The 26,117-nt window shown below is 47.5% G+C and overlaps 1 protein-coding gene across 1 annotated transcript in view; it reads left to right on the top strand.

Moving 5' to 3' along the window:
- EFHB (EF-hand domain family member B) overlaps positions 1 to 10,401 on the top strand; it is a 123,961-nt gene extending 113,560 nt beyond the window's left edge. Inside the window, exons 11-13 of the mRNA XM_069212069.1 lie at positions 257 to 439; positions 3,553 to 3,734; positions 10,114 to 10,401. Of these exons, the coding sequence (XP_069068170.1) occupies positions 257 to 439; positions 3,553 to 3,734; positions 10,114 to 10,272 (524 nt within the window). The 3' untranslated portion in view covers positions 10,273 to 10,401. The remainder of the gene's footprint in view (positions 1 to 256; positions 440 to 3,552; positions 3,735 to 10,113) is intronic.
- Positions 10,402 to 26,117: the final 15,716 nt, after the last annotated feature.

Genomic DNA, 26,117 nt, shown 5'->3' on the forward strand with positions numbered 1-26,117 from the left:
GAGAGAGAAGGCTGCACTTCCTCTATCTGGCTCCGCATAAACGAAGACCCCTAATGTAGAACTAGAAGCCCGGTGTATAACAATTTCTATAGTGTAATAAAGCTGTTTTATGAGTCAAAATAGTCTTTTTGAATTGCCAATTGAAGGGGGTGTAAAAGTTCAAATGTTGTAGTCAGATATTTTCATCCTTACCAAACTGTGTTTCGGAGCCCATAATGTGATTCTTTTCCATGCTTTGGCTTTTATTTTTCAATAGCAACTCCTGATGGTGAGTGTCGTGGGACAGTGCTGGCGAAGCCTGAAGATCTTACTCCAAGAGAAGAGGCTGGCACAGGAAAGACGCCCAAAACCCTTACAAGACCAACCGATCGTGTGGCACACACCTATCGCACCACATCCTCGGCAATCAACGGAGTGGTGGGCGGTCCCTCCGCTGCTCGTAAGCGCAGAATGACCTTTGAGATCTGTTAAGCTTCCTTGACGTGAAGTCGAAAGTGATGAGGAATGTGTTGTATGGATGAAGATTTAGTGAAGAGGGCCCATACTCCTAATGGCAAGGGTTGCTACAGGGCAACACAACAGAGTTGTAATATCTGCAAGTGGGTATTAGTTTTCCAAAAAGAAAGGGTGTTTTTTACCTATGGGGTTCTCAGCCACTCAACCTTAATGAAAGTGTTGCTAGAATTGTCGCTGACACACTGGGAGACCCAACATGGAAGCACCTAGTGGTGGATGGTGTGCCACCCCTTGATTTATGTTGTATATACCAATCTTACCCATATGTTGTCCTCCTGACCTGTTTGTTCGGATCAGCAGTACAGGGTGTCCTACAGGACGTATACATATGAATACAAGTACCAGGTCTCCTGCCATCCTTCCTCGCCTACCTCATGACTCTCCACATCCCATAAAATTCACATACTACTTGAAGTGTTGCTTTCCTACTCCACACGCCTCTTGGCTCTCTTGCCCCTCTGAACAAAGTTAAAAAAATATTTATGGCAGCCTTGCATCATCCCTCCAACTCCTCAAATCTCCCCCGTCCTCCCTTAAAAGCATGATGATGATATATCAATAATGTATTACTCATAGCGCCCCAAAGAAGCAACAGAGGTATGTGCCCTCTTTTACACTGATGGGCAGCTTGGTATTACAGTAGATATTTCTGTGGTACCTTTTGAGATATGGCTTACGCCACTGCAAAATCTATGATCCCACGGGGGTGTTACCCCAGACACATGAGGGTCCATGGGAATGAGGAGATTCCTTTGCTCCTGCTCTGTATTACAGAGCAGGGTCAGAGGTAAAGCAGCTGCTGCAAGGTGCAGTGTTTGTGCACCCCGCCAGGGGGCCTCTTGGGAGGATGGTGCCTTCCAGGTGACTCCCACCAGGCAGGTGTTCTTACACCCTGTAGACGACCATGGGGGGAAAAGTCCGGAAAATCACAAAGTCCAGCTGCTGGGCCCTACGCATTGAAAGACAGACCGATGGTGTCACAGTGCTGGTCTCTCTTTCAATGCAGTGCTCTCCTCGATGTGAGGATGGGGTTTAGTCTGAACTAAAGAAAGCACATTGAAATATGGCCAACGGCCCCTTCCTGTATGGATGCGCCCAGCCAAAACACAACAGTAATACAATCCCTGGTGTCCTTCCAATCTCCCTAGTGTCGCGCCCCATCAATACACAAATGCCCAGCATTGCCACCTACAGTTGTTACGTCATGACATTGCTCGAGGAGCCACAGCCTTACCTGAGAAACGCATCTGAGGTAGTACCCCTTTCTCCTCCCACCCTGATGAGCTTCCTGACCCACCACTATCCTCACACATTGAGCATGCTGAGCCCTAAGTGCCACCATGCTTGCCAGGTTCCATCACACTTAGTCTTTGCAGGAAAGATCCACTTTTTCACTAATCAACTGGATTTAGGAAATTCAGTGCAGTTGGTGAAGTGTTGTGATGCGTTGTTGTTTGACATGGAGGCCAAAGACTGGTGCATGGGACGAGTGCGCCAGAGACCTGCCAAGGATGGGAGGACAGAGATGAGCAATGTTCAATGCAATTGTGACTTGGTCATATCCGCATGAACGAAGAAGCTGCCAGGAGGGGCATCCAAAGGCCCTAGCAACATGGATGAAAAGTATTTCCATTGGTCTATTTGTTTTTGTTGAGTTTGGACTCTGCAAGTTCATGTGTCTGCACATGCACCGTAACATAATGGGTAACCAGTAAAAAATTCCAAGCTATTGGAGCACTGACTAGTTTTTTTTTTAGAAAGTGAAGTTTTACAAGATTGTTGGACAGTTGAAATCACCCAAAAAACTTACATATTCTGTGAAATATTGTGCTTCAATATGCATAGCCATGGTTGCATATGTCCAATCTAGATTGAATTTATAGCAGTCTGGACAACCTTGTGATGCAGGTCCCATGCGAAATATAGAATTTCTAAAATTTCTCAGCTACAACATCATTTACATTTCCGTCTAAGGGCCTGATTTATAGGTTGTCGCATGAGTTACTTTGTAGAAGTACCATTCCCCTTGCCTTGGCCATGTCATCCAACACAGGTTGTAAACGTTCACGCCAGCACCATAGGCATGCATTATATGTGGTGTCTTTGAAGGCATCTAAGCTATAGGTACCATCTAATTGTAAAAGAAACATATGGATGGGTGCAGATAGCAAGAAGTAACTCTTGTACCAATGTATTCCCCAGTATGGACTGAGTGTAAATGGGCGTAGGTTATTAAAGGAGCAGTTAAAAAGATAAGATCTTCCGATACATACAAATTTTCCATTAATGTGTTTGAGTTGTCTGTTACATGCATATTTTCTCAGTAGAGTTTTGGAATATGGTATTGTAATTGTAATTCTTTGGTACGTAGGGCATGGACAATCTCATTGAGGTCCTTTACATATGGATACATATTTCAAAATAATACCTTGGATGCCCACAGTATATAGTGTATCACCCCAAATGCAACTCGTTAGCAAGGACTTCATCACACCAGTGCTGTGAATGATCACACAAATAGATCTATGTAGGGGGTGAATTGTTGAGTGAAGGACTATAGTGGCCCTTGGTCCTAAGCGAGAACTTCCTGTAGACACCATCCGTTGGTCATCCTTGTGAAGTCACAGTCTCCTCAGTCCGTACTATGACGGCGCCTTCTGTGCTGTGCCTGTGCAGAAGGGGGTCAGTGTGCTTCTTTTTGGTGTCTTGAGCGCATATATTAACTTAAAAAATCTCTGAGTTAATGCATGTTTTGCAGACAGCAGAGCTTGAAGCTAATGAAGTAATGTAGATTATTTTTAAAATAATAATGATATTACCTTCCTTGGCAGTGTTTTAAGTGCAACAGCTCAAGAATGTGACACTTGTTGCCCAAGCGAGTTTCCTTGGATAAAAGGCTTTCTTATGTGGCCCCATTACATGTGGTGGTTGACTAATGAATATGTCACAATAAACCTTAACCATGCGTAGGGACCCCTGTTGTCCGAACATCAGTTTTTAGTGAATTGACCTCCATACCATTTCTCTGGTCCGCAGGTTGTCGTAGTTCCGGCCTTCCGAGCGTGCGGACAGATGTTGCTGTACCCCGCATCCGCCGGGTCGCTGACCGAAACAGTTACGGGGATGACCCCGGTGCCTACGCCCTGCTGTGTCCCTCCATCTTCAGTGAGAAGGGGGTGTATGAGAAGGACTTCTTCACACCACGATCTAAGAACGAGGTAGAGTATCTCTAAGAGCTTTCTGATTGGAAATGATCCATGGGGGGACCTCAACTTTACAAAACACAGACAGGACTATGGAGAAAATGTGAGGATTTTGGTATCCTAGCCTCATAATCTGTCATTTTTCAAGAGCCTTCAGATCACTGAGGGATTATTCGTAGAGAATTCATTTCTCCGGCATCCACTCAGTTCAGGTTTTCAATTTAATTTTATGAATTTATGGTTGATACTATGCCAATTCGATAAAACAAACAATAAAAAACTTTTCATATGTATACAACTAACATTTAAACATTCATAAAATCCAAATTACATATAATCATCATTCCATAGCCTAAAAAAGAAACCCCTGAATGCAAGACATTGCACAATTTCTTCAATACTTAGTAAAACATGTGCTGCTCTAAAACAAGCTACAAAAATATCCAAAATTTCGTAAGAGTAGCTCGATAGCTCTGCAAATGACATGGTTAAGTGCAACTAGAACTTTGAACAAGCTTTGGCAAAGCCACTAAGTTTGGCATTGGCCGCCAGCCTTCTGGCAATTCTTGTTATTATTTTCTCATGATTTTTTCAAAACCTTATTGTTTGAGTACATGCAGGTCCCTCATCAATCTAAAAAACATTTCTTACAGCAAAAAAAAAGGTTTTTTTGAGTCCCAAAAAACACACACGTTCCCATAGTGCTCCCTGACACTGAAGAGAACTTTGAGTGTAGATGTGCTCCTTGTGAAAGGGTGCCATGCCATAACTCATTGCACAGTCAGCCAGTGGCTGCAGGGGGCTGATAGATTGCCCTTAGTGCATGCTGGCAGCAACCACAGAGTGATGGACGAAGTCTTACTGAAGTCTGACTGAAAGCCCTGTAAGTAGCTGTGATACACACGTAATTTAGTAAAAGTAAAGGACTTGGCCAACACAGAACTAAAAAGGTAAATCAGTCTGGCATTGGATGCATGCCTCTTGGAAGACAGAAAGAAACAAACAAGGGGAGGAAGAAAGAAAGACAAGAAGGAAAACAGGCAAGAAAGAAAGAAGGCAAGAAAAAAAGAACAAACACAGCAAGAAAGAAGGAAAATGAAAGAAAGAGTAGGAAAGGGAAAGAAACAAGGGAACAAAGAAAAAAAGACAAGAAGGAAAACAGGCAAGAAAAATAGAACAAACACGGCAAGAAAGAAGGAAAATGAAAGAAAGAGAAGGAAAGGGAAAGAAAGAAACAAGGGAAGAAAGAAAGAAAGACAAGAAGGAAAACAGGCAAGAAAGAAAGAAGGCAAGAAAAAAGAGAAGAAAGACGGCAATCAATCAATCAATCAATCTATTTATAGAGCACTCTACATACCCGTGAGGGTCTCAAGGTGCTGGGGGGGGGGGGAATCTGCTACTGGTCGAAGGGCCATGTCTTGAGGAGTCTTCTGAAGGTGAGTAGGTCCTGGGTCAGCCGCAGGTTGATCGGGAGGGCGTTCCAGGTCTTGGCGGCGAGGTAGGAGAAGGATCTGCCACCGGAGGTCTTTCGTTGGATGCGGGGAAAGACGGCGAGGGCGAGTTTTGCAGAGCTGTCGGATGGGGGTGTAGAAGCTGAGTCTGTTGTTAAGGTAGGCTGGTCTGGTGTTGTGGAGTGCTTTGTGTACATGGGTGAGGAGCTTGAATGTGATCCTCTTGTCTACGGGGAGCCAGTGAAGGCCTCTCAGGTGGGGGAGATGTGGCTGTGGCGGGGTACGTTGAGGATCAAACGGTCGGAGGCGTTTTGGATGCATTGGAGACGTCGCAGGTGTATGGCCGGGATACCTGTGTACAGTGCGTTGCCGTAGTCTAGCCTGCTGCTGACGAGGGCCTGTGTCACTTTTCTTCTCGTTTCGGTCGGGATTCACTTGTAGACCCTGCGGAGCATGAGGAGGGTGTTGTAGCAGGAGGAGGTGACTGCGCTGACCTGTTTTGACATGGAAAGGGAGGACTCGAGGACGAAACCCAGGTTGCGTGCATGGTAGGTCGGCGTCGGTGGGGTTCCCAGTGAGGTTGACCACCATGAGTTGTCCCAGGTGGAGGGGCTGGTTCCTAGGATGATAACCTCCGTCTTGTCTGAGTTCAGTTTCAGGCGGCTGCTTCTCATACAGTCGGCGGCGGCCTTCATTCCCTCGTGAAGGTTGGTTTTGGCGGTGTTCGGGTCCTTGGTGAGGGAAAGGATGAGCTGGGTGTCGTTGGCGTAGGAGATGATGTTGAGGTCGTGTTGGCGGGCCACTTGTGCGAGGGGGGCCATGTACATGTTGAACAGCGTTGGACTGAGGGATGAGCCCTGGGGTACGCCGCAGATGATGTCGGTGACTTCGGATCGGAAGGGAGGGAGGCGGACTCTCTGGGTTCTGCCGGAGAGGAAGGATGTCGTCCAGTCGAGGGCCCTTTCTTGTATTCCGGCTTCGTGGAGGCGTGTTTTTAGAGTGCGGTGGCAGACCATGTCGACGACAGCTGACAGGTCCAGGAGGATGAGGGCTGATGTTTCGCCGTTGTCCAGTTGGCGCCTGATGTCGTCTGTGGCGGCGAGAATGGTGGTCTTGGTGCTGTGGTTTCATCTGAATCCGGATTAGGAGGGGTCCAGGATGTCGTTGTCTTCGAGGTGGCGGGTCAGCTGCGTGTTGACGATTTTCTCGATGACCTTCGTCGGGAATGGGAGTAGGGAGATGGGTCGGACATTTCTGAGGTCCTTGAGTCCGCCTTGGGCTTCTTGAGGAGGGCTTTGATTTCGGCGTGCTTCCAGCTTTCCGGGTAGGTCGCTGTTTCGAAGGAGGTGTTGATGACCTTCCGTAGTTGGGGGGCGATGACTGCGTAGGCTTTGTTGTACACATGGTGCGGGCATGGGTCTGACAGAGATCCTGAATGGATGGAGTTCATGATCTTGAGTGTCTCGGTGTCGTTGACGTTGGTCCAGGAGGTCAGGCGGTTGGCACTGGTGGTGTTTTTGGGGGTGGGGTCTGGCGTGGTCGGGGTGGTCGTGGTGTTGAAGCTGTTGTGGATGTCGGTGATCATCCGGTGGAAGAAGGTGGCCAATGAGTCACAAAGTTCTTGGGATGGTGGGATGTCGTTTATGTTGGCGCTGGGGTTGGAGAGTTCTTTCACGATGCTGAAGAGCTCTTTGCTGTTGTGTGCGTTGTTGTCTAGGCGGTCTTTGAAGGAGGATCTCTTGGCTAGTCTGATGAGTTGGTGATGCCTGCGGGTGGCGTCCTTGTGGGCTGCGTGGCTGTCAGGTGTGCGTTCGTGGAGCCATTTCTTCTTTAGTTTCCGGCAGTCGCGCTTAGAGGTTTGGAGCTCGTCGGTGAACCAGGTGGTTTTTCTGCTGGCTTGGTTGTTGGTGGTCTTCTTGAGTGGTGCGAGGGAGTTGCTGCAGTCATTGATCCACTGTCTGAGATTGTGGGCGGCGGTGTCTGGGTCAGTAGGCGGGTTCTGGGCAAGAGTGCTGGTCAGCTGGTCTTTGGTAACTTTGCTCCAGCAGCGACGGGGTGGTTGTTGGGTGCGGTGGTGCTTGGTCTGCTTTTTGAAGGTGAAATGGATGCAGTGGTGGTCGGTCCAGTGGAGTTCGGTGGTGTGGTTGAAGATGATGTGGGTGCTTGTGGAGAAGATGGGATCGAGCGTGTGGCCGGTGGCGTGGGTAGGTGTGGTGATGAGTTGTCTGAGGCCGAGGTTGGCGAGGTTGTCAATCAGGGTGGTGGAGTTGTTGTCGTTCTTGTTCTCGAGGTGAAAGTTAAGGTCCCTGAGATGGATGTAGTCCGTGGAGCTGAGTGCGTGGGTGCTGGCAAGGTCGGCGATGGAGTCGCTGAAAGGTGCCCGAGGTCCGGGGGGGGTTTGTAGACGAGCGTACCTCTGAGGGTGGTGTGGGGGTCGGTGTGTATTCGGAAGTGCAGGTGTTCGGCAGTCTTGAGGGTGTCGTCCGTGTGGGTGTAGACTTTGAGGGTGGATTTGTGGACGATGGCTATTCCTCCTCTGACTCCGTTGGCGCGGTCCCTGCGGGAGATCTTGTAGCCATCTGGGATGGCTATGGTGATGTCAGGCGCCGAAGAGTCGTTCCCCCAGGTTTCGGTAAGGAAGGCTACGTCTGGGGCGGCGGTGTCGCGCAAGTCCCAGAGCTCGACGGCGTGCTTGCGTGTGGAGCGGATATTGAAAGAAGGAAAATAAAGAAAGAGAAGGAAAGGTAAAGAAAGAAACAAGGAAGAGAAGGAATGAAGGAAGGAATGAAAGAAAGCGAGAAAAAGAAAAGGAACTGCTGCCCAGCTGGGCTGACCTTCTGACTACTGCCCTCTTGACTGGGTGAAAAGGACTGGACCTGCATCTGTTGACCCAAACCCCAAAGTGACTCCAAGGGCTAGTTGGCTAGCCTCCTAACCAGAGCCTAGAGGACAGAAGGCCCTACAACCTTGAACCCAGCACCTGGACTCTGCCATATGTGAGCCTCACCCTGCCAAGTGTTGCTACCCCCGTTCTGGACCTTTGGAAGTGGGCTTGAAGGTGCTCTGCCAGCCCATCTGTGGACCCAGTGCAACAGACTCATCTCCTCCGCAGCACAGTGCTTTGCTGTTCAACACCTCACCTTGGCTTTTCTAAGCATTGCCTTCAGAGTCGATTCATCGCCTCTGCTGTGAGGATTCTATTAACACAAGGAGTCACCCCCGATTTCATAGCCTGCTTCCGAACTGCCTGCGATGTGAACATCTCCCCAGGCAGGCCCTCGCACTGCAAATCCCTCATTGACAGCAGCCTCGACAATGATGTAGCTTCTCGCATCACAGCCTCACTGCTCTTTGGAACCAATGCATCCTGATGCTGGACTTTGCTTCGCAAGCCCCCATCAATGGAATCCTCAACCATGATGCACGACCTGGCATTGCAGGTTCACCGCTCTTAAGAACCGATGCATCACCTTGGCTGCTCGATGCTTCTTTGACACTGGACCTCAAAATGCTCTGCAGGCCAGGATTTAAGGTACTCTTGTTTAGTGGGCCTAACTGGCTTCATATAGCTGTCCACATTTCATCATGGTCAGCCTCAACTTGTGACTTTGTTCCGGTCTAGCAAGACTAGATATCCACAGTTGGCCCTTTGTGCTTTTTGGTGCTATTTTCACTGAAATCTTTAAAATTGCATATCTCTGGTTCTACTGATTGGATTTTTGTTGCTCTTGTCTTATTTACTAGAAATAACTATGTTTTCTAATATGGTGTAAGATCCTTTCTGTGTGTTGTTTCTCACCTTATTACTCCTTGAAGTGTTGCACAAATACTTGACACATTGGGCCTCATGAAGAATTTCCGGCTCCCTATTTCGACTTTTCTGCCAGGCCAGCGGACGGTAACAGTGTTACCGTCTGCTGGCCCAGTGGAAAAGTCACATCAACATTGCTGCCGGCTCGTAATAGAGCTGACGGCAAAGCTGGTGTGCAGCAGGTGCAATAGCACCCGTTGTGCATTTCACTGCCTGAAATTTGGGTGCATACTCAATGCAGGGGCCCCCAGGGGCACCCCGAGTCCCCTTACAGCCTGCTTTTCCATGGTGGTGTCAACCGCCATGGAAAGGCTGGCGGTAAGGGGAGTCTAAATCCCCAGGACAGCGCTGCTTGCAGCGCTGCCTTGGTGGATTACGACCGCCAGGACCGATGGTATGACCGTGGCGGAAGCGCCACGGTCGTGATAAGGCTGGGAGTACCGCCAGCCTGTTGGCGGTACTACTGCCACGATAGCCCTGGCAGTCGCCGACCGCCAGGGTTATAATGAGGGCCATTGTCTCTGAATTAGGCCTGCCTGCTCTGCGCCAAGCTACCAGAGGGTTGAGCACAGGTTAAATTAGGGATTGCTTATGCCTCATCCTGACAAGGAATGTGGTTGCCACTTGATCAGGAGTAACACTCCAGTCAACTAAAAACCCAAATTCTTATAAGATTTTACAATTGTGGGCAACATTGGCAGTGAGCCCTTGGTACCTTCGCCTTGCTTGGAACTATGGTAACTGCTGTCCAAAAATGAACTTAACGTAGCTGTTGGGATTCAAAATTCCTGATTTGTAATTGGGTGATTAGACTTTTGTCGTTAGTGATGAATTTAAACATTATTTTTCTCTGAGTTGAAAGTGTTCTGTTGTCATCATCAGATAGTCGATGAAATATGTACAGCCTAAACCATGAATTCACACTTCCATATCCAGTTCCCACCAGCCCAGATGTGCTCCTTGCACAGGTTGTATTTTAGGTGATTGTTTTCATGCTTTTTTAAAAATTATTTCAGTTGTACAGCGGTCATTAAATCTGAATTCAGAGTATTTCAAACCGCTATCATTTCTTTTCCACTTTCTTCGTTTCTTCCACTTGCTAAATTAACGTTTCACCCTTTTGGTTTCATAGCTTGCCACCCTGTTCTGTAACATTGGTGTGAGTCTCCCTGAAAGCACTTTCGACGAAGTTTGGAAAGTTGCCGCCCAGAGACATCCCGAAGGAGAGGTGTGCATCGAGACCATGCGGAACGTGCTGGACGAGATGCAGGCAGCCAGGATGCTCTCCTGATGCCTTCCCCAGCCCAGGATGGAGCCCCTGGGGATGAGAACAGCAGCCTATCATATCTTCTCAACCTATCTTCACTCTAGTTTCTGTACAGAATCTTTTAGGTGATCCAATACAGATATTTCCTTATTGTAAACAACAGGAATTTGGTCTATTATTTATCACTCGGAAGGTCCTTGTTTGAGGTTAAGTCTTTGTGTTCAGAGACAGAATACAATACCATTTTATTGTTAGGGAAATGTGAATAACCAGGACCTGCTTGTACTTGTAACCTTAACCGCTATGCTTTGAGAGTACATCGATTTTGGATCACTGTGGCTGACTTAATCATGTATTGTGACATTCCAACAGCTTGCCTGTTTTTATCCTCTGTGAGTGGCTGGTTGTACCTCTTTTGTATTGGATTTTCAATTCTTTTCACTCCAATAATTCTGATTCACGCTAGCTGTTATGACCTCTAGGGCTCTGCGGAGAAGGCGTGTCTACCTACCTCCTGTGTGGCACCTATCACTGAGCCAAAGTGAATTGCCAGCTACAGAAAAATGAAATTCCCTTCTGCTAACCCCTTTTCATTGCCTATTGAGTCTTGTGTAATTCCCTTCCCACTGCAAGATGTGAATTCACCTGCCTTTGAGTTACTGTAGTTGCATTATAACTGCGTTCATACGGCGCGTACTACCCCTACTCAAGCGTTGAAGCACTTGACAGCGAGTAGCATGCTACTCCGGAACAACCCAAGGTTAGTGGGGAGTCCAGTGATTATTGTTTGTTATTGGGATTAGTTGTCTCTCAAAGAAAAGCATCCATTCATTTACTCCAGTTTCTTTGTGGTAGATTAAATTATTAGGAGTTAGATGTGATCATCAGTGGGAACAAAGTGGGTTCTTGCGAATGGTTCTGAGATGAATAGACAGGATGCAGAAGATTAGGTATGGTTAGGTTGCAGTGATAATGTTTTAAAGAAGCAAAAGTTGTGATCTATGACGTGGTCTCAGCCATTTAATAAGAGAGAACACGACAATCATGCATGTGACTAAGAGAAGGCTAAACATGAAAGAGGATATACAATAACAACATTAGTTCCCTTAGGAGAAGTTTATGAGCCTAAACTTCTAAAGCAGAAGAACACGATGCATTACTCATATGTAAGAGAAGAAACAGTGTGTTCAATTACTGTCAAACTATATCAATTAGGCAAAAACATATGCCGTAGGTGCCCCATGAAACGGAGCAGTGAGAGTGATTAGTGACAGTGGTGAATGCAGGTGTGCTGGTGCTAATTACAAAAGAAAATCCATCAGCATTGTTTACTGGGCAGTGAAACAATTTCTGAACTACTGGACTTAAAATTTGAGTTCATTTGGGTACTATAGTATTTGTCAGTCAACAATACATCGACGTTTCGACCCCTTGGGTAACTTAAAGATGGGTCTTCTTGAGGGCAAAAATAGAGATAACAATCTATGGAATTGAAAAAATTGAAAGGAATCCAATATTGCGTGTATACACAGTTAAGTAGGGTTATTTGAGTGTATTCATCGATGCCTTACCTCACTGACACAGAAAGATCACACAAGAGCTCTATGCATAAGTAACAAATCTGAGTATAATAAATCACACAATTATGAACCATACAGAAGGATGTGAAAGCCATAATAATCACAACATGTCTGCCTGTGTTCTTTGAAAAGCTCACTTAGAATTGTGCAAAACCAAGTAAACATTATACTTCACTGTGCATACACACGTGATGGATTGCTGCTGATTATTGTCAATCAATATATCTGGTCCCTCTGCTTTAGAAGCATAGGCTGATAAACTTCTCCCAAGGGAAACAGTGCCGTTTTTTGTCTATGATGAACCCAAGTTCCCGCGGACACTGTGGGTCCCATTATACGCTAAGGTTAGTATGTGAAAGAGGAGGCCTGCAAAGGATGGAAGGTAAGGAGGTCACTCAGAAGAGCGAAAGGAGAGGAATTAAGAGTTGGAATTCAAGGTCCCTTTTTCATGCAGGGTTTTAGGAGCAGAAGGATGCTTTCTGACGTAGCATGCCATCTGAGGGTGTAAATCTGTAGAAATTAACAACATTACGCAGTGTGCTATGCACAGAGAAGATTGCGTAAACATTTGGGTACAAGTCATGTAGACATTACGAGCTGGCGCCCGCTGTGTCCCAAGCAGAGGGCAAGCTTTTAAGCACAGAGCCAATGAGTCCAGCTCCGCTAGACGGTCAAGCAGGATGGGACGGTTTGTTGAAAGCTGCAGAGGGTTCCTGCAGCAGGTCGGTGAGGAGACTGTGGTCTCTGGTGAATCTCAGCTCACAGTGGTGCCAGAAATCCATTTGGCCACATTATGTTCCGTAGCTAGAGGAAAGGCTGGAAGGTGGGTGTAGATTGAGATTGGTTTTGGATCTGACATCAAGCCACCAGCCAATGAAGAACTGATAAACTTGCGCAATGCTGGATGGCGGCTGGAACTTGAGTTTGTAGAATAGTTACCTGAGGGAGATTATTAGGTGACCCTGACTTAAGCTTTGTTAAAATGAACAACTTACTTCAGGAAAGGTCATCTGAGGGAAATGTGTGATCTATTCTTTGGCAGTCTGCATGCAGTGACCCAAGAGACAAGACAACCACATTTTTTAATTTGGGAGTCAGGTGTGAGTTCTTGGCCATACCAGACCCTAAGATGTTTCATTATAGCCATGGAATTAGAAGGATCTCCCAGGGACACAAGGAATAGCCTCACTGACCAAATCAAATAGTCTCCCCCAAGAACCAAGATCGGCATCTTGTACCCACTGAGCTTTAAGAGATTCATGGCCATGAACTGATGTGAGGTACAATCATATCTGAGGAAAGATGTTCACATTTCGGTAGCAGTTGCATGTCATCAGAATATGAGAGGACCTTGAAAGCAAAATTCCTATTCAGCTTGCCCAATGAGTGAACACACACTTTAAACAGCAAGGGGGACCCCACAAACCAAAGACATCTTAGATCTAAAGGGAAGGCACGGCATGACCATTAGGAGTGGTCTTAAACCAATCTATTTTCATTGTTTTACAACAGAATCCTCTTTGGGCATATAGTATAGCAGTATTAAAATGCAACACGTTTTACTCCTTCGCCGTTGACATTTCCTGGTCTCCGTTTCTCTCATCAGAAACTGCTTCAGTAGCTGTTTTCTAAGATGCTTTCATGTGGATGTACCATTTATGCTTGGATATGTCATTTGTGAGACAGCTCCATCCGTATCCATATGCGCAATGACCAGGTCCCTTTTTTCCAGCCGTCGAAGTGGATGGGACGTCGCTACGTCCCTAGCAGTTTTTAGGTCTTTTCTATCAGTGTTTCCCTCAGTCACCATTTTCCTTCAGATCTGGTAGGTTATATGCCAACACTAACTTTAAACCACGTGTGTCGTGCCCATAACACCGTTTGCAAGAGCCAGTTCGCACACCTTCTGCATCTTGTGTCTGGGGGACAGTCATCAGATGCATGCCTGTGCACTGTGTGCCAACAGTGGTATGCAGAGCAAAGACACACCAACTCCAGAACAGCCATTTCATCACCAGGAACAACACTCTGGGGGTGAGTACTTGTCTCTGCCACTTGTCAGTTGTGTGCACTCTTTCAGTCGGAGAGGGACGAAGGCATCCCCCGGGAACCCTCCCTTTCACATGTGGGCCTTTCTCTCAAGTGGAGTGACTAATCCTTGGGGAGGTGAAACCCCCCGATGAAAAGATCATCCACCCTCCGTATCTGATGATCTGCTCCGGTTAGACCCTTTGTCACGGCCAAGGAGATGTGGTGGCCGTCCCCAGCAATAGAGGATTCCCCTGAGCTCCCAGTTACACCCTTTTAAGTGGTGGAAGTTCCCAAGACCAGAGGATTCCTCTGACCTCATCATATGGGCATGGAAACCCCAAACTGTTGCTGCATTGAAAGGTCAAGCTAGTCTTTCCTTGTGGTCCAGAGCCGCGAGTCTGTTTCACCGAGAGGTTGAGCCCTTCCCTCTCTCTGATGTAACGAATCAAGAGGCTCCCTAGAAACATCAGGGACCCTGTTTAATGCTATGAGCAGACAACAATGGATCCCTGTAGGATCATTCCAAGGAAACTTTAGTACTTTACAAGAATATAGCACTCTCCAATAGTACATAGGCTTACAATATAGTATTATTTATATGAAAAAGAACATGTAGCTTAAACTTCTACTACTACAAAAAAATACATATAAATTAAGAGGTAGACGTGTTCAGTGCTCTTCTGATCACACAGTAGTAGTTTATAAAGTATCTGACATGTTTATATAAGGAAGGAAGGAATCAAGCATTTAGGACAGAGTGAAAATGGTGTAAAATCAGGTGTCCAAGTCCATGATGTGTAAAGTAGATGTGGAGATGTTTGGCCTAAATGCGCCATGTTGAGAGTGTTCCACCTGGGACAGTTCAGTGGCCTTCACAGGGATAGGAAGTGGGTCAGAGCATGAGAATGCAACTTGTAAAGGCAGCTCTCGCCAAATGCCTCTGAAAAGCCTGAAACCTCAGAGCGCCGTTGTGGTCTGACGGGAGCTTGATAGCTGGTTCAGAAAGGACTTCTGCCACTAATAAGTGCTTCCAATAGAGTTTATCTTCAGAGCCATGTGCGTTTTGCTAAAAGATATAGGAGCTTGACTTATGCACTGCCCTACACCTGGCAAACAGGAGATACTACATATGGTCATTTGGTATCAGAGAGGTGAGGCCAACCTAGGGTGACCAGATGTCCCGGATTTGACCGGACAGCCCTGGTTTTTCGGTGCCTGTCCCCGCGTCCCGACACTTGTTGGCAAAACACATAAATGTCCCGGTTTTGAGAGCGGGCCAGCCGAGCACGCACATTTATCACTGTGCCCTGAAGGCTCAGTATTAACCGGCCCTCTAATGGCACCAAGGACAGAGATGTGTGTGTTTAACAGGCGCTCCGCTGTGGTGCCTGGCTTAATCCAGGCAGCACAGCAGGATTTATTGGGGGGAGTTAACCCCTGCAGAGCCCTCCACACGACGCCAGATTCACAAAGCCTTCCTTGCAAAACATGGCAGAGTGGCCAAGGAAGTCTTTAATTTTCGTGCTACAGAGGTGTGTCTTTCTGTACCATTAAAATGAAAGACTTCTTGGCCATGTATGTTTGTGTGTGTGTGTGTATATATATATATATATATGTATATCCATTGACATAGGAATAGGACTAAATGTTGGCACTGATCAGTGCAGTGTCAACATTTAGTCCTATTTCTATGTCAATGGCTGTCCCAGTTTTTTGTTCTGGAAACCTCCTCACCCTAGGCCAAGCGGGACGTGCAGGGCGAGGGTCAGCTAAGCTTTGGTCGGTTGAGGACCTGAGTGACAAGGGGTCTTGGGGCCAAGATCTGAGAGGTGGCAGCTCCCCCGCTGTGCCGCACTGTTCTGCTAAGCGTGTTGCGTGGGACTGTGTTTCCAGAACTGGAGCCTAACCAGGCCCCAACAAGCCGGTGAGACACCTGACCTGCCTGAGCTGCATCCGCCCTGCCTGCTTGCCTCAGAAGCGGGTTCAAGCTCGAGCCAAGCTCCAAAGTGACCCGTACTTTAGAAGGCCGGTGGATAGGGGCAGTGCTTAACGTGCCGGTGCCCAAAGTCCTCCTCTTAAACCCACGCTGCTGCAATTAAATGTGCGAGCACGGAATACAGAGGCAGCGTAATCCTAAAGCCATCTTGGGCCTCTTCAATCCATTTACAGCCACTTCCTGCCCCTTCAGCTCACTCTTGCAGCTTTCTGCTTTCTCCCATTGTGATGCTTTTTCATTTTTCCCTCCCTCTGTCTTTCCCATCTGTGTCTTTTGCTCGCAGCAATTGCTTGAGGCAGAAGAATAAGCACCAGCCCTCAAAATTAAGTGCTGGTGCCCGCACCGGAAACAACAAGCACAAATTAAGCACTAGATAGGGGCGAGTGGGGCAGAGGCTGTGCAGGTCGGCCCATCTTGCAGGTAGGGGCAGAGGCTTTAGGTGGCTGCAGGCACCTGACTGAGCGCAGATGCAGCCGGCCTTAGGCCCTCAGGGCGGTAAGGTGGTGCAATATTTCTCTCCTTCACTGCTTCAGGTCACGTCTGTGGTACCCCATCTCAAGCAGCTCTAGTATCCCAAGGATCCAGAAATTCTAGCTCACCAAGGACCCAATGACATCGGAAATTCTCACTCAGAACAAACTCATGGCATCATGCCCAAAATGAAAGCTCTTCCCTGGAAAAAAGCTAAAGGGTCCCCACAGGATAATTTCCCTACTCCACTGGTTCCCCCTTTCAGGAGCTTGACCTTGCCCTTAGTCCCCCCAACAAGCTAGGAGGTAGAGGCGTACGGCCAAGATGGTACATCAACATCGATATAAATAAATTCAGCAACATCTACAGCACTTGAGCTAACGACAGCACAAGGGCTCCCCGGTCTAAGCTCCAAGAGGCCCTCCGCCTTAGGACCATCACAAGGGCAGATTAAAGAATGCTTCCACAAGGTCCCTAAGAAGGGCTTTTTTTCCATCTGCCTCAGAAGGTCCAGGGGTACTTAAGAAGCCACAGTCGATCTTTGGTAGCGCCCGCCTTGAGGGGCCTCCAGACACTCGGCCAAATCTTTGCATTTCAAACTCCTGCCCCAGGCTACAAAGGGAGAACCGAAGCAGCAAAGGGATCTCTCTAGCTGCCTTGCTGCTACGCGGACACCTCTCCCCACCCAGCCCAGCGGGTTTCACCCAATGGGGCCTCTGCAGGAGAAGCGGCTACTAGCAAGTTCTGCCCATACACGGTAATGGTGAAAGTGCAAGTCTATAACAGCGAGACAACGCCCCCATCTCAGACACCGTAGCTGGAGGTTGAGCAATCAGCACAAAAGCCAGCGGTCAGTCTCCCTCCATCTCCTGTAAAAACGATCAGAAAGGGAAAGCACATCAGACTTAGAACTGGGAAACCTTTGGGATCACTTCCTGGCCACCTTGGAAGCCCAAATTGAAGCTCAAATTGAAGAATCACTAGGCCAAATCCCCTCATTTAGAAAAGGCCTCAACAATAGTTTCAACAGTCCCATCTAGACTAGGTCTTCGGTCTCCCACTCCACAGTGCCTTGCAGCCCCTTTCAGGCCTCTTTATCTTCCATCAGCATCAAGCAAGACACAATGGCCAGTGCCCTCCTGTGGAAATGGCAAAATATTGAACTTCAGATTGACCTATTGCAATCTATTGCTTCAACCTTAGTGGATCTGGACCTCAGACTAAGCTACAGAGTCCCTTTCCAAGCAAGCATGGGCAGACCACCCTTGCTCGTGCTCTCCCCTGATCAACAAACTGAGTTCCCTTCCTGAAATACTTTGGTCCCTAGTGGACAGCTTCAAGAACACAACTCAACCCCTGGGGAAAACAATCACATCGTCCTCGAGAAGTCCCCTTGTAACTAACCTAACTGCCTTCAGTGCCAGGTATCCCTTAGACGCAGCATCCGTGGACCCTCTCGGGACTGAAAAGCGGCTCCTCAGTCTGCGCGCACTCCATGCACCACAGCAGACAGTTCTCTTACTAGAGTGACTGACTAGGGCATACATGTCCAACATCCAGTGCCACCAGTCGTAGGTGATACCTCTAATCTTTCAAGAAGGGCAAAAAAGAAGCTGAAAAAACAAACAAAAAAGCAGCATCTAATGAAATGGGGAATCCTGATCACAGGGGCCACCTCAACTCATCACACGGGGCAAGGGGACGGGCCTTCCAAACTCTACCCGATATTTAACTAAGCATCTAAATACCTCAAGGGGTCGATAGAAGACACTAGTCCATCAAGCTATCAACAAGAATTGGCGGTCAACCACATCCTCTCGGATCACGTGCCGGATGGTGCTCCAAAAAGGGGCAACAACATGAAGGGGAGCTAACGATATCAAAAACACATTAAAAGTGACCTCCACTGGGCTCAACTTTGTACAGGCCCCAACAGCCACCGTACCTTCTTCAAGAGTTCTACTGCCGGCAGAACACAAGGTCTAGTTGGCGAGAATCACAACCAGTCAGTAGAGCAGCTGCATAGCAGTCTGGGTACCAGAAACAACAGCAAAAATGCCTCCTCTGCTATAGCTCAGACCAGGCAGCGCAGAGAGGCAGCCCCATCAAGTCTTGCATCTTACAACCAAACCCTCAGCAACAGACAAGGGCCCAACGGGGCGCAACAGCTAAAGCCCCCTCGGCAGGAGCAGGAGGCTCTGGGAATTACCCACTTTGCCAGAGTCCAAAGGGGAGCGCCAAGCAGTTGCACAACCTTGCATCACATTGAATCACCGGCAGACGAAGAAGCCACGGCCGTTCCCAGTCAGTGGTTATTGGTCACCGGACACCATGACTTGGAACTCAGCTGCAGCGAGAGCCCATTTCGAGGTGAGCAACATACCCGAACAGGCCCAAGTGACTGAGGGGTTTCCCACCTATGCTGGAGCCACGGAGTATCAATCAACTCCAAGCTCAAACACCCAACGAGTGGAAGCAAGGCGAGAAGTCAGCCAGCCAGACTCAGCACCAGGATCAATCAGCATGCAACCGGAGGGATAATGCCTCGATGAGCATCCTCCCTTTGGGCCACGGAGCCATCAGGACCCCTCCATGCCACATCCAGAAAACACGGGATCCTCAACCAAACTACCCGGGGGAAATCACTCATGCAGGATCAACAGACCTGCTGGAAATGGCTGCGGTTCCACTTTACATCCCTAGTGGGGAGCACATGACATACTAAAGAGGGGCAGTTTGATGCGCTTTTTCCCACACATTTCAACCCTGAAGCACCTAACCTCAGCCGATGTGATCTTGATTAACTTTGTCCGCATCTCAGACAGAGGAACCTCGGACGCCACAATAACTACATGACAAAGTATTGACTTAAGAGATGCCATCTTGAGTGAGCTAGGACTTTTGAGGATGGTGGTATTTAAATGGTAAAGGAATCCACACCAAAATACCCACATGTGCTACTGCCGCCCGAGCCCCCCAGACCACACACAAGCATCCTTAGGGGGGCAATAGGTGCCACCCATGACTGGTTCTCAAGCGCAACAAAAGCTTCAACTTCCTTAGAAGTCTCATGTGTCCGCAACGCAAGGAACGTACATAATGTGGTAAGAAATAACAACAGTGAGGGATGGAGTCATTGGGGAAATTCCCACTGTAGCCCCATACGGGACTATTCCTAGCCCATCTGGCCCAGAACATCCTATAGACCAGAAATCCATAATGGAGCCCAGGCTCACAGTCACTTTGTGGAATGTGGCAGGTCTAAAGACAATCTTGGCAAGTAAATCTGCAGTGGCACTCTTGAATAGAAGCAATATAATTATCTTACAAGAAACATGGGTAATCCCCCCCAAAGTTATACAAGGCTACTGTGAGCTCTCCAAGCCATTAAAACATGCAAATCTGTTTGCTCGACCATTGGGAGGCCTTTCAATTTTAATCAAGCCAACAGCCAAGATCACTGTACAGCCTCTGAATCAATGTACCCTGGCCTTGCAAGGGGCACTATTCTACGGGCTAACACTCCACCACCTACGGACACTGCTACTCTTGATAAACTGCTACCACAATACTTTGTGCACCTAACGATCTGCGTAACTGTTTGGAAACCACATTACTCAACTACGCAACACACAAATTTGTGACGACGGCGGACTTTAACATCAGGGGTCCAGTACAAGATGTGGTAAAGAACAAGGAATAATGAACGTTCTCCTAAAAACCTTTAAATCAACCTCAGCCGAGCAAGTACTTAAAACCAAAGCCCATCAACGTCAATTCCTCTCCGCTTTTAAAGAAATTTCAGCTATCGACTACATATTCTTGTCTGAACTTTTAGTTTACCTACTTGTCAGTCGTGAGATCCCTAGCAGGTGTGAGGGTGATCATAAACCCCTGATCCTAATTGCGAACTTAGGAGCTCCCCTGGCGGCCAGGCTCTTACCTGTGGGGTCCTCAACACAGGTCAAAGAATCCAACTTAGTCAAGAGGATTAAATGGAGGCCCACAGATGCCTCAACGGTGACAAACTGGCTACGCAAAACTGTCACGGACCCCAACACCACCTGGGGGGACCTTGGCACCAGGGGGAGTAGACTGACCACGGAGCTAACAGTCACTCTGCAAGCCATTGAGGACCACACGCAACATACACGTAGGAAATGGCACAAGGAGAACAAACTGCACTACAATAAGGCCATTGCCTCCTCAAGGACAAACTTTAGAACCTCCTTATATTGATATAAGCTCATCCCCACACTCAAGGCTGCAAACGAGAGCATCAAATTGCGGAAAGAACATTAAGAGCTAGTGTGAGAAGCTAAAAAAGCATTAGAAGAAAAGCAATGGTTAAAGATACACACTTTGCTCTAGGAGAGAGGTCAAGCCCAGTTCTAGAATTTCATTAACAAAATCAAAGCCCCGAATGCAACCAGATGCAACAGGGTCTCTGAAAGGGACAGGGTGAGCCACTTAACTGCACGAGGCAGCATCAGTTCCTTACCACCCTGGCACAGGTCAGCAAAACCATCAAGGCAATCAAAAAAGATGGGGCGCCAGGTTCGAACGGTCTCCCCACCAGGATCTTCAAATGTGCCCCGGAGGACTGGGCAACGAAACTTACCACACTCTTCAACCGCACTTTCCTTTCTGCCAAAACTCCAGACTCATGGAGCGGCTCCATTCTGTGCCCCGTATGTAAGAAAGGGGACCCTACAAAGCCATCCAGCTACCGCCTGATTGTCCTACTGACCTTGAAGCTAAAGCATACACCCGTTTACTTCTGAAGCATTTAGAGGCCTGGGTTCAAGACAACAAACTTCTCCAGTTTGTTTCAGACAGGCTTACATGCTGCATCGTCAACCATAGATAACATGGTCTCACTTGCTGTTCTTAGCCAGTGAGCAGCCTCTAGCAGGCAACTAGCACTCTTCTGCTGCTTTGTTGACTATAGTGCTGTTTTTGACAAAGTAGACCACCCCATGCTATGGAGAAAGCTAACAACGTGAGGGATCCCCCAAAACCTCTTGGGTGCCAGTATCTCACTTTCCTCAAACACATGGGTGCGCCTAAAAACAGGGCCACTTTCTCTTACCACAAAAATCTCCACCCAAGGTGGGTTAAAGCAAGGCTGCGTCCTTGCCCCCTTGCTCTTGAACCTGTACACTGCAGACTTGGGAAGCACACTGGCGAACAGCGGCCTGGCCCTCCCTTGTTTAGGCCATTGCTTTCTGCCCATCCTCCAGTATGCAGACGACATTGTGATAATGGACCACACCAGAGTTGGAATGCAGCGAGCTCTGAGCAGCCCTCATGTATTCAATGTTAAAAATCATCTAATGGTAAACCAGGACAAGACCAAAGTGGTAATCTTCGGGCGACAAATGAACAAGAAGTTTTTCTCCTGGCGTGTTGGGTCCACTGAAAATTAAATCTGCATCGAAATACAACTACCTGGGGGGCTGGTTCACAGACACTGCAACACCCCTGGCCCACATAGCTTCCCTAAAGAAGCAAGCCACAGCAATTACATATGGTCTCACCTGTCTCAACTCCAAACTAAAAAGTTCAGCCGCTGCTCCAACTCTTAGTTATGAAGGCCACCCTTCTTCCTGCCCTTCGCTATGGGCATTTGACCTTTAACGGTGCCTGCTCATCTACCCTGAAGTTCTGGCCAGGCCATAAGGGAATATTCCACCTTCCCAGGTACCTGCACAGATCCCAAATTTGTCTAGAATTCGGCCTGATTCATCAAGAGCTACTGTGCGAATTTCACTTTTTGTAATATTGTCTCCGGGTACTGAATGCGCCCAGGAACTCACTAAAGGCTTGTCCGAAGGGAACCTTTGAAAGCTCTGGGAGCCCATGGTCTGAGCAACTCCAGAAGGCCCCAGCAACATTTCAAACCGAAGACTCAGGCCCATATTTATACTTTTTTAGTGCCACATTTGTGTAATTTTTTTGTTGCAAAAATGGCGCAAACTTACAAAATATATTTGTATTTTGTAAGTTTTCACCGCTTTTACATTAAAAAATGGCGCAAATGCAGCACTAAAAAAGTATAAATATGGGCCTCAGTGCTTACCATGAACTCCATCCCTTTTCTGACCTGGAAGCAGTTAACCAACAGGTAACTGCATCTAATTTCCAATCAGCAAGACATTGCTTCTCTAAACACCTCAGCCATCTTGCTCCCTCTGAACACTTTGTATTTGGAAGGAGACCTCAACCCTACCCTGCTGATCCAATTAACAGCCGGGTGTGCAGCGACATCCCGCGCATGAGACCGCTCGGGCTACCTGGAATAGATTTCATCCCAGCTTGAGCCAGCTAAGGCCACGTGGGGGCTTGCAGACTGTGCAACCTCAAACGTGAATCATGGCTGCACCTTATGTGCTGCTGCCCCTCCCTAGATGCCACACGGTTGAATAACAGAGACAGCAAACTTCAGGCGCGATCATCTCAAGATCGGTGGTGTAGCAGGAAGCTAATCAGGCGCGATCATCTCAAGATCGGTGGTGTAGCAGGAAGCTAAACAGTTACAATCCCATCCGAAAGCAACTCCCTAGTAGGCTAAATGATTCAGCATCTAGGTCTCCTCCGGATCATGCAGGCCACCCCTTGCACCAATCGGAAAGGTTGCAATGGCAGGTAGAGCCAGGCATAGCAAGACAGGGATCTCACCCAAGCCGAGGTGGCTGATGGGCTCAAACTGGCATTCATCCCACATTACACCCCAAATGGGTGGGGAACCTTCTACGTCTGTTCCAATGTATTCCAGCACTGGACACAATCATCTCTGACAAAATCAACTCTGTAAAGTTTGCAAAGATACCAGGGAAAAGCCCCTTAGATGCCACAACAACTACATGCCGAAGTGTGGATCTCATTGATGCCATCCTGAAAGAAACAAAGACCTTGGAGGGCTGTGGGATTGAACTTTTAAAACAACACCCACCCAGATACCCTCAAGTGCTACTTCTGTACGCGGCATCAAGGTCACAGAGATCATTTCTAAAAAGGGGCATGGGATGCCACCCATGACAGGCAGCCTAGTGCCTCAAGAGCTTCAAACATCCTGGAACTAATAGTCACTCCCAACCAAAGAATGGTAACTTGTACAACAAGCAGTCACAAGAATGATACTCAGAGCCAGCAGAACACATCTCACAGGGGGATCCGTGAGACCTATCCCTAGCCACCATCGTGCAGTACCAGAGCAGGCTCGGAAGCCTTTGGGTGAGCCTAAGCTCACAATAACTTCTTGGGATGTGGCAGGTCTGATCGGCAGTGGCCTTCTGCGTGGATGCTACATTATCAGTTTGCAGGAAACGTGAGCATCCACTCCAGCAGTTTTACATGGCTTCTACTAACTTTTCAAACCTGCAACAAAACCTAGCCTAGCTGGCTGACCGTTGGGAGGCAATCTTCATTAAACAAAATGTCAGGACCAAAGCTGTGCCCCTTGAACAAAACTCCCAGGCCCTGCAAGTGGCAACAACCTCAGGGCTAACCATCGGTCACAGAAAGATTACTCTGCTTCTGATTAACTGGTACCATAACACACAGAAAACCACAAAACAACATGCAACAGAGGATCTTTGTAACATTCTGGAAACAATCCTCTTGGAATACACCTCACATGAGGTCCTCTTGACAGGTGATTTCAATATGAAGGACTTGGGAATCAATGGAGTAGCTTCCCGAAACTCCAAGGTACAGGGCAAAATGAACAACCTCCTGAACACCTACAAGCTCGCCTCAGCAGGACAAGTATTTAAGGCCACCGAAGCCGAATCACGGCTTCCCCAGACATTCAAGGACATCTCGACTACAGATTACATGTTTCTGTCTGAAACCTCAGCAAATCATCTTATGAATTTCGAGATACAAAACAGGAGAAAAAGTGATCACAATCCCCTAACGCTGACCATGTATGTGGGAGTACACGCAGCAGTGAAACACCGGACAGTGGGATCTTCCATGCGCATAGAAGTATCAAAGCTAACAAGGAGGCTGAAACTGAGAACTGCAGATACCACACCTGTGACCAAATGGCTTCTCAAGGTTACAACGGACCCCAAAAGTCAATTAGTTGATCTACATTTCGGGTGAGGCAACCTCCTATCTCAACTCATGGACACTCTGTAAGCATCTGGGGCCTGCAAAGTCCCCACAAAGACAGCGGCGAAGGAGCAGAATACACAACTGCATAATGCCATTATTGTAAGCTCACAAAATGTGCTAAGAAGGGCTTGGCCCGACCACAAATCCCACTGTACAATAAAAACTACAAGGCATCTTAGTGAAATATTCAAGGCACATAAAAAAGTAGTTTGGAAATTGAAGAAAGCTTTGGAAGACAACTAAGGGTTAAAGGTCCATGAAATGTTCCAGGAAAGAGGTCTAACCCACTTCTGGAACTATATTAGCAAATTAAAATCACCATACCGTACTAGAGAACACAGAGTTCAAAAAGGAGCTTGGGTAACATATGTAACAGTGCTATAGTCATGCTACCCTATGGCCCCAGCAGACCTGGAAAATGTGGAAAGGGCCATCTTGCAGACCCAGAACCAGTCGGGTCTCACGAACCCTTTCCAGGTTTGCAAAATTATCAAGGAAATAAAAATTGATCGACCGCCAGGACTGAATGGGTTCTCCGCTGGAATTTTCAAATGTGCAACAGAGGACTGGGCCAAGCTGCTAACTCCTTTTTACAACAAGCTTTTCTCCCCACCTAAATTCCTGAGGCTTGGTGGGGCTCGATTCTGTGTCCAATCTTTAAAACAGCTGACCCAACAGAGCCATCTAACTACCAATTGATAGCCCTGCTGGACCTAGAGACGTAAGCCTATGCATGGTTAGGAGCTAGAAGACTGCATACAGAACAACAACATACTCCCATTCTTTCAAACAGGCTTTCTGGCTGCGGAATCAACCATCCACAATATTACATCTCTTGCCGTGCTGAGCCACCAAGCAGCCCGAACGAAACAGCCTCCGCTCTTCTGCTGTTTTATCGACTATAGTACAGCTTTTGATAAAGTCGATCGATCAACTTATGGAGGAAACTAAGCATGTGGGGCATCTCCCCTATTCTCCTACGGGCAATAGGACAAACATAGGTCTGGGCTATAACCGGGCCTCACATCGTTCCACCTAGAATCCCCACCCAGGGCAGTCTGGAACAGGGCTGTGTTCTTGCCCCGCTGCTTTTTAATCTATACATGCCAGATATGGGAAAAACCTTAGCAAACAGTAGACTTAGCTACATGACTCTTTATATATTACAATACGCTGATAACACTGTCATTGTGGATCATACAAAAATGGGTCTGCAATGTGCATTAAACCATCTCCGCACCTACAACGAACTGAACTTTCTCAAGATCAACCACAATAAGACCAAGGTCATAATATTTGGGAATTATAAGAAAAAGAAAGTACTAACGTGGAATATAGGTGCAAATACCACCAAAGCAACACAGAAATACAACCACCTGTGGGTCTGGTTCACTGAAACATCAAAGCCCACCGCGCATGAAATGTCATTGAAAAAGAAAGCAGCAGCAATAATGTATGGTCTCGCAAGCCTGAACAAAAAACTAAAAAGTGCCTCTGCGGCTCCAATCCTGAAAGTTATAAAGGCCTGTCTTTTACCGGCGCTCCACTATGGGCACCAGGCATTCTCTGAGGACTGCGCTATCACTCTGGACCACCTGCAGACTCTAGGATACAAGAAGGTGTTCCAGCTACACAGACATTTGCCATGATCTAGAGCCAGTCTGGAA

The sequence above is a fragment of the Pleurodeles waltl genome, chromosome 10, assembly GCF_031143425.1.
Source record: "Pleurodeles waltl isolate 20211129_DDA chromosome 10, aPleWal1.hap1.20221129, whole genome shotgun sequence".
NCBI classification, from domain to species: Eukaryota; Metazoa; Chordata; class Amphibia; order Caudata; family Salamandridae; genus Pleurodeles; species Pleurodeles waltl.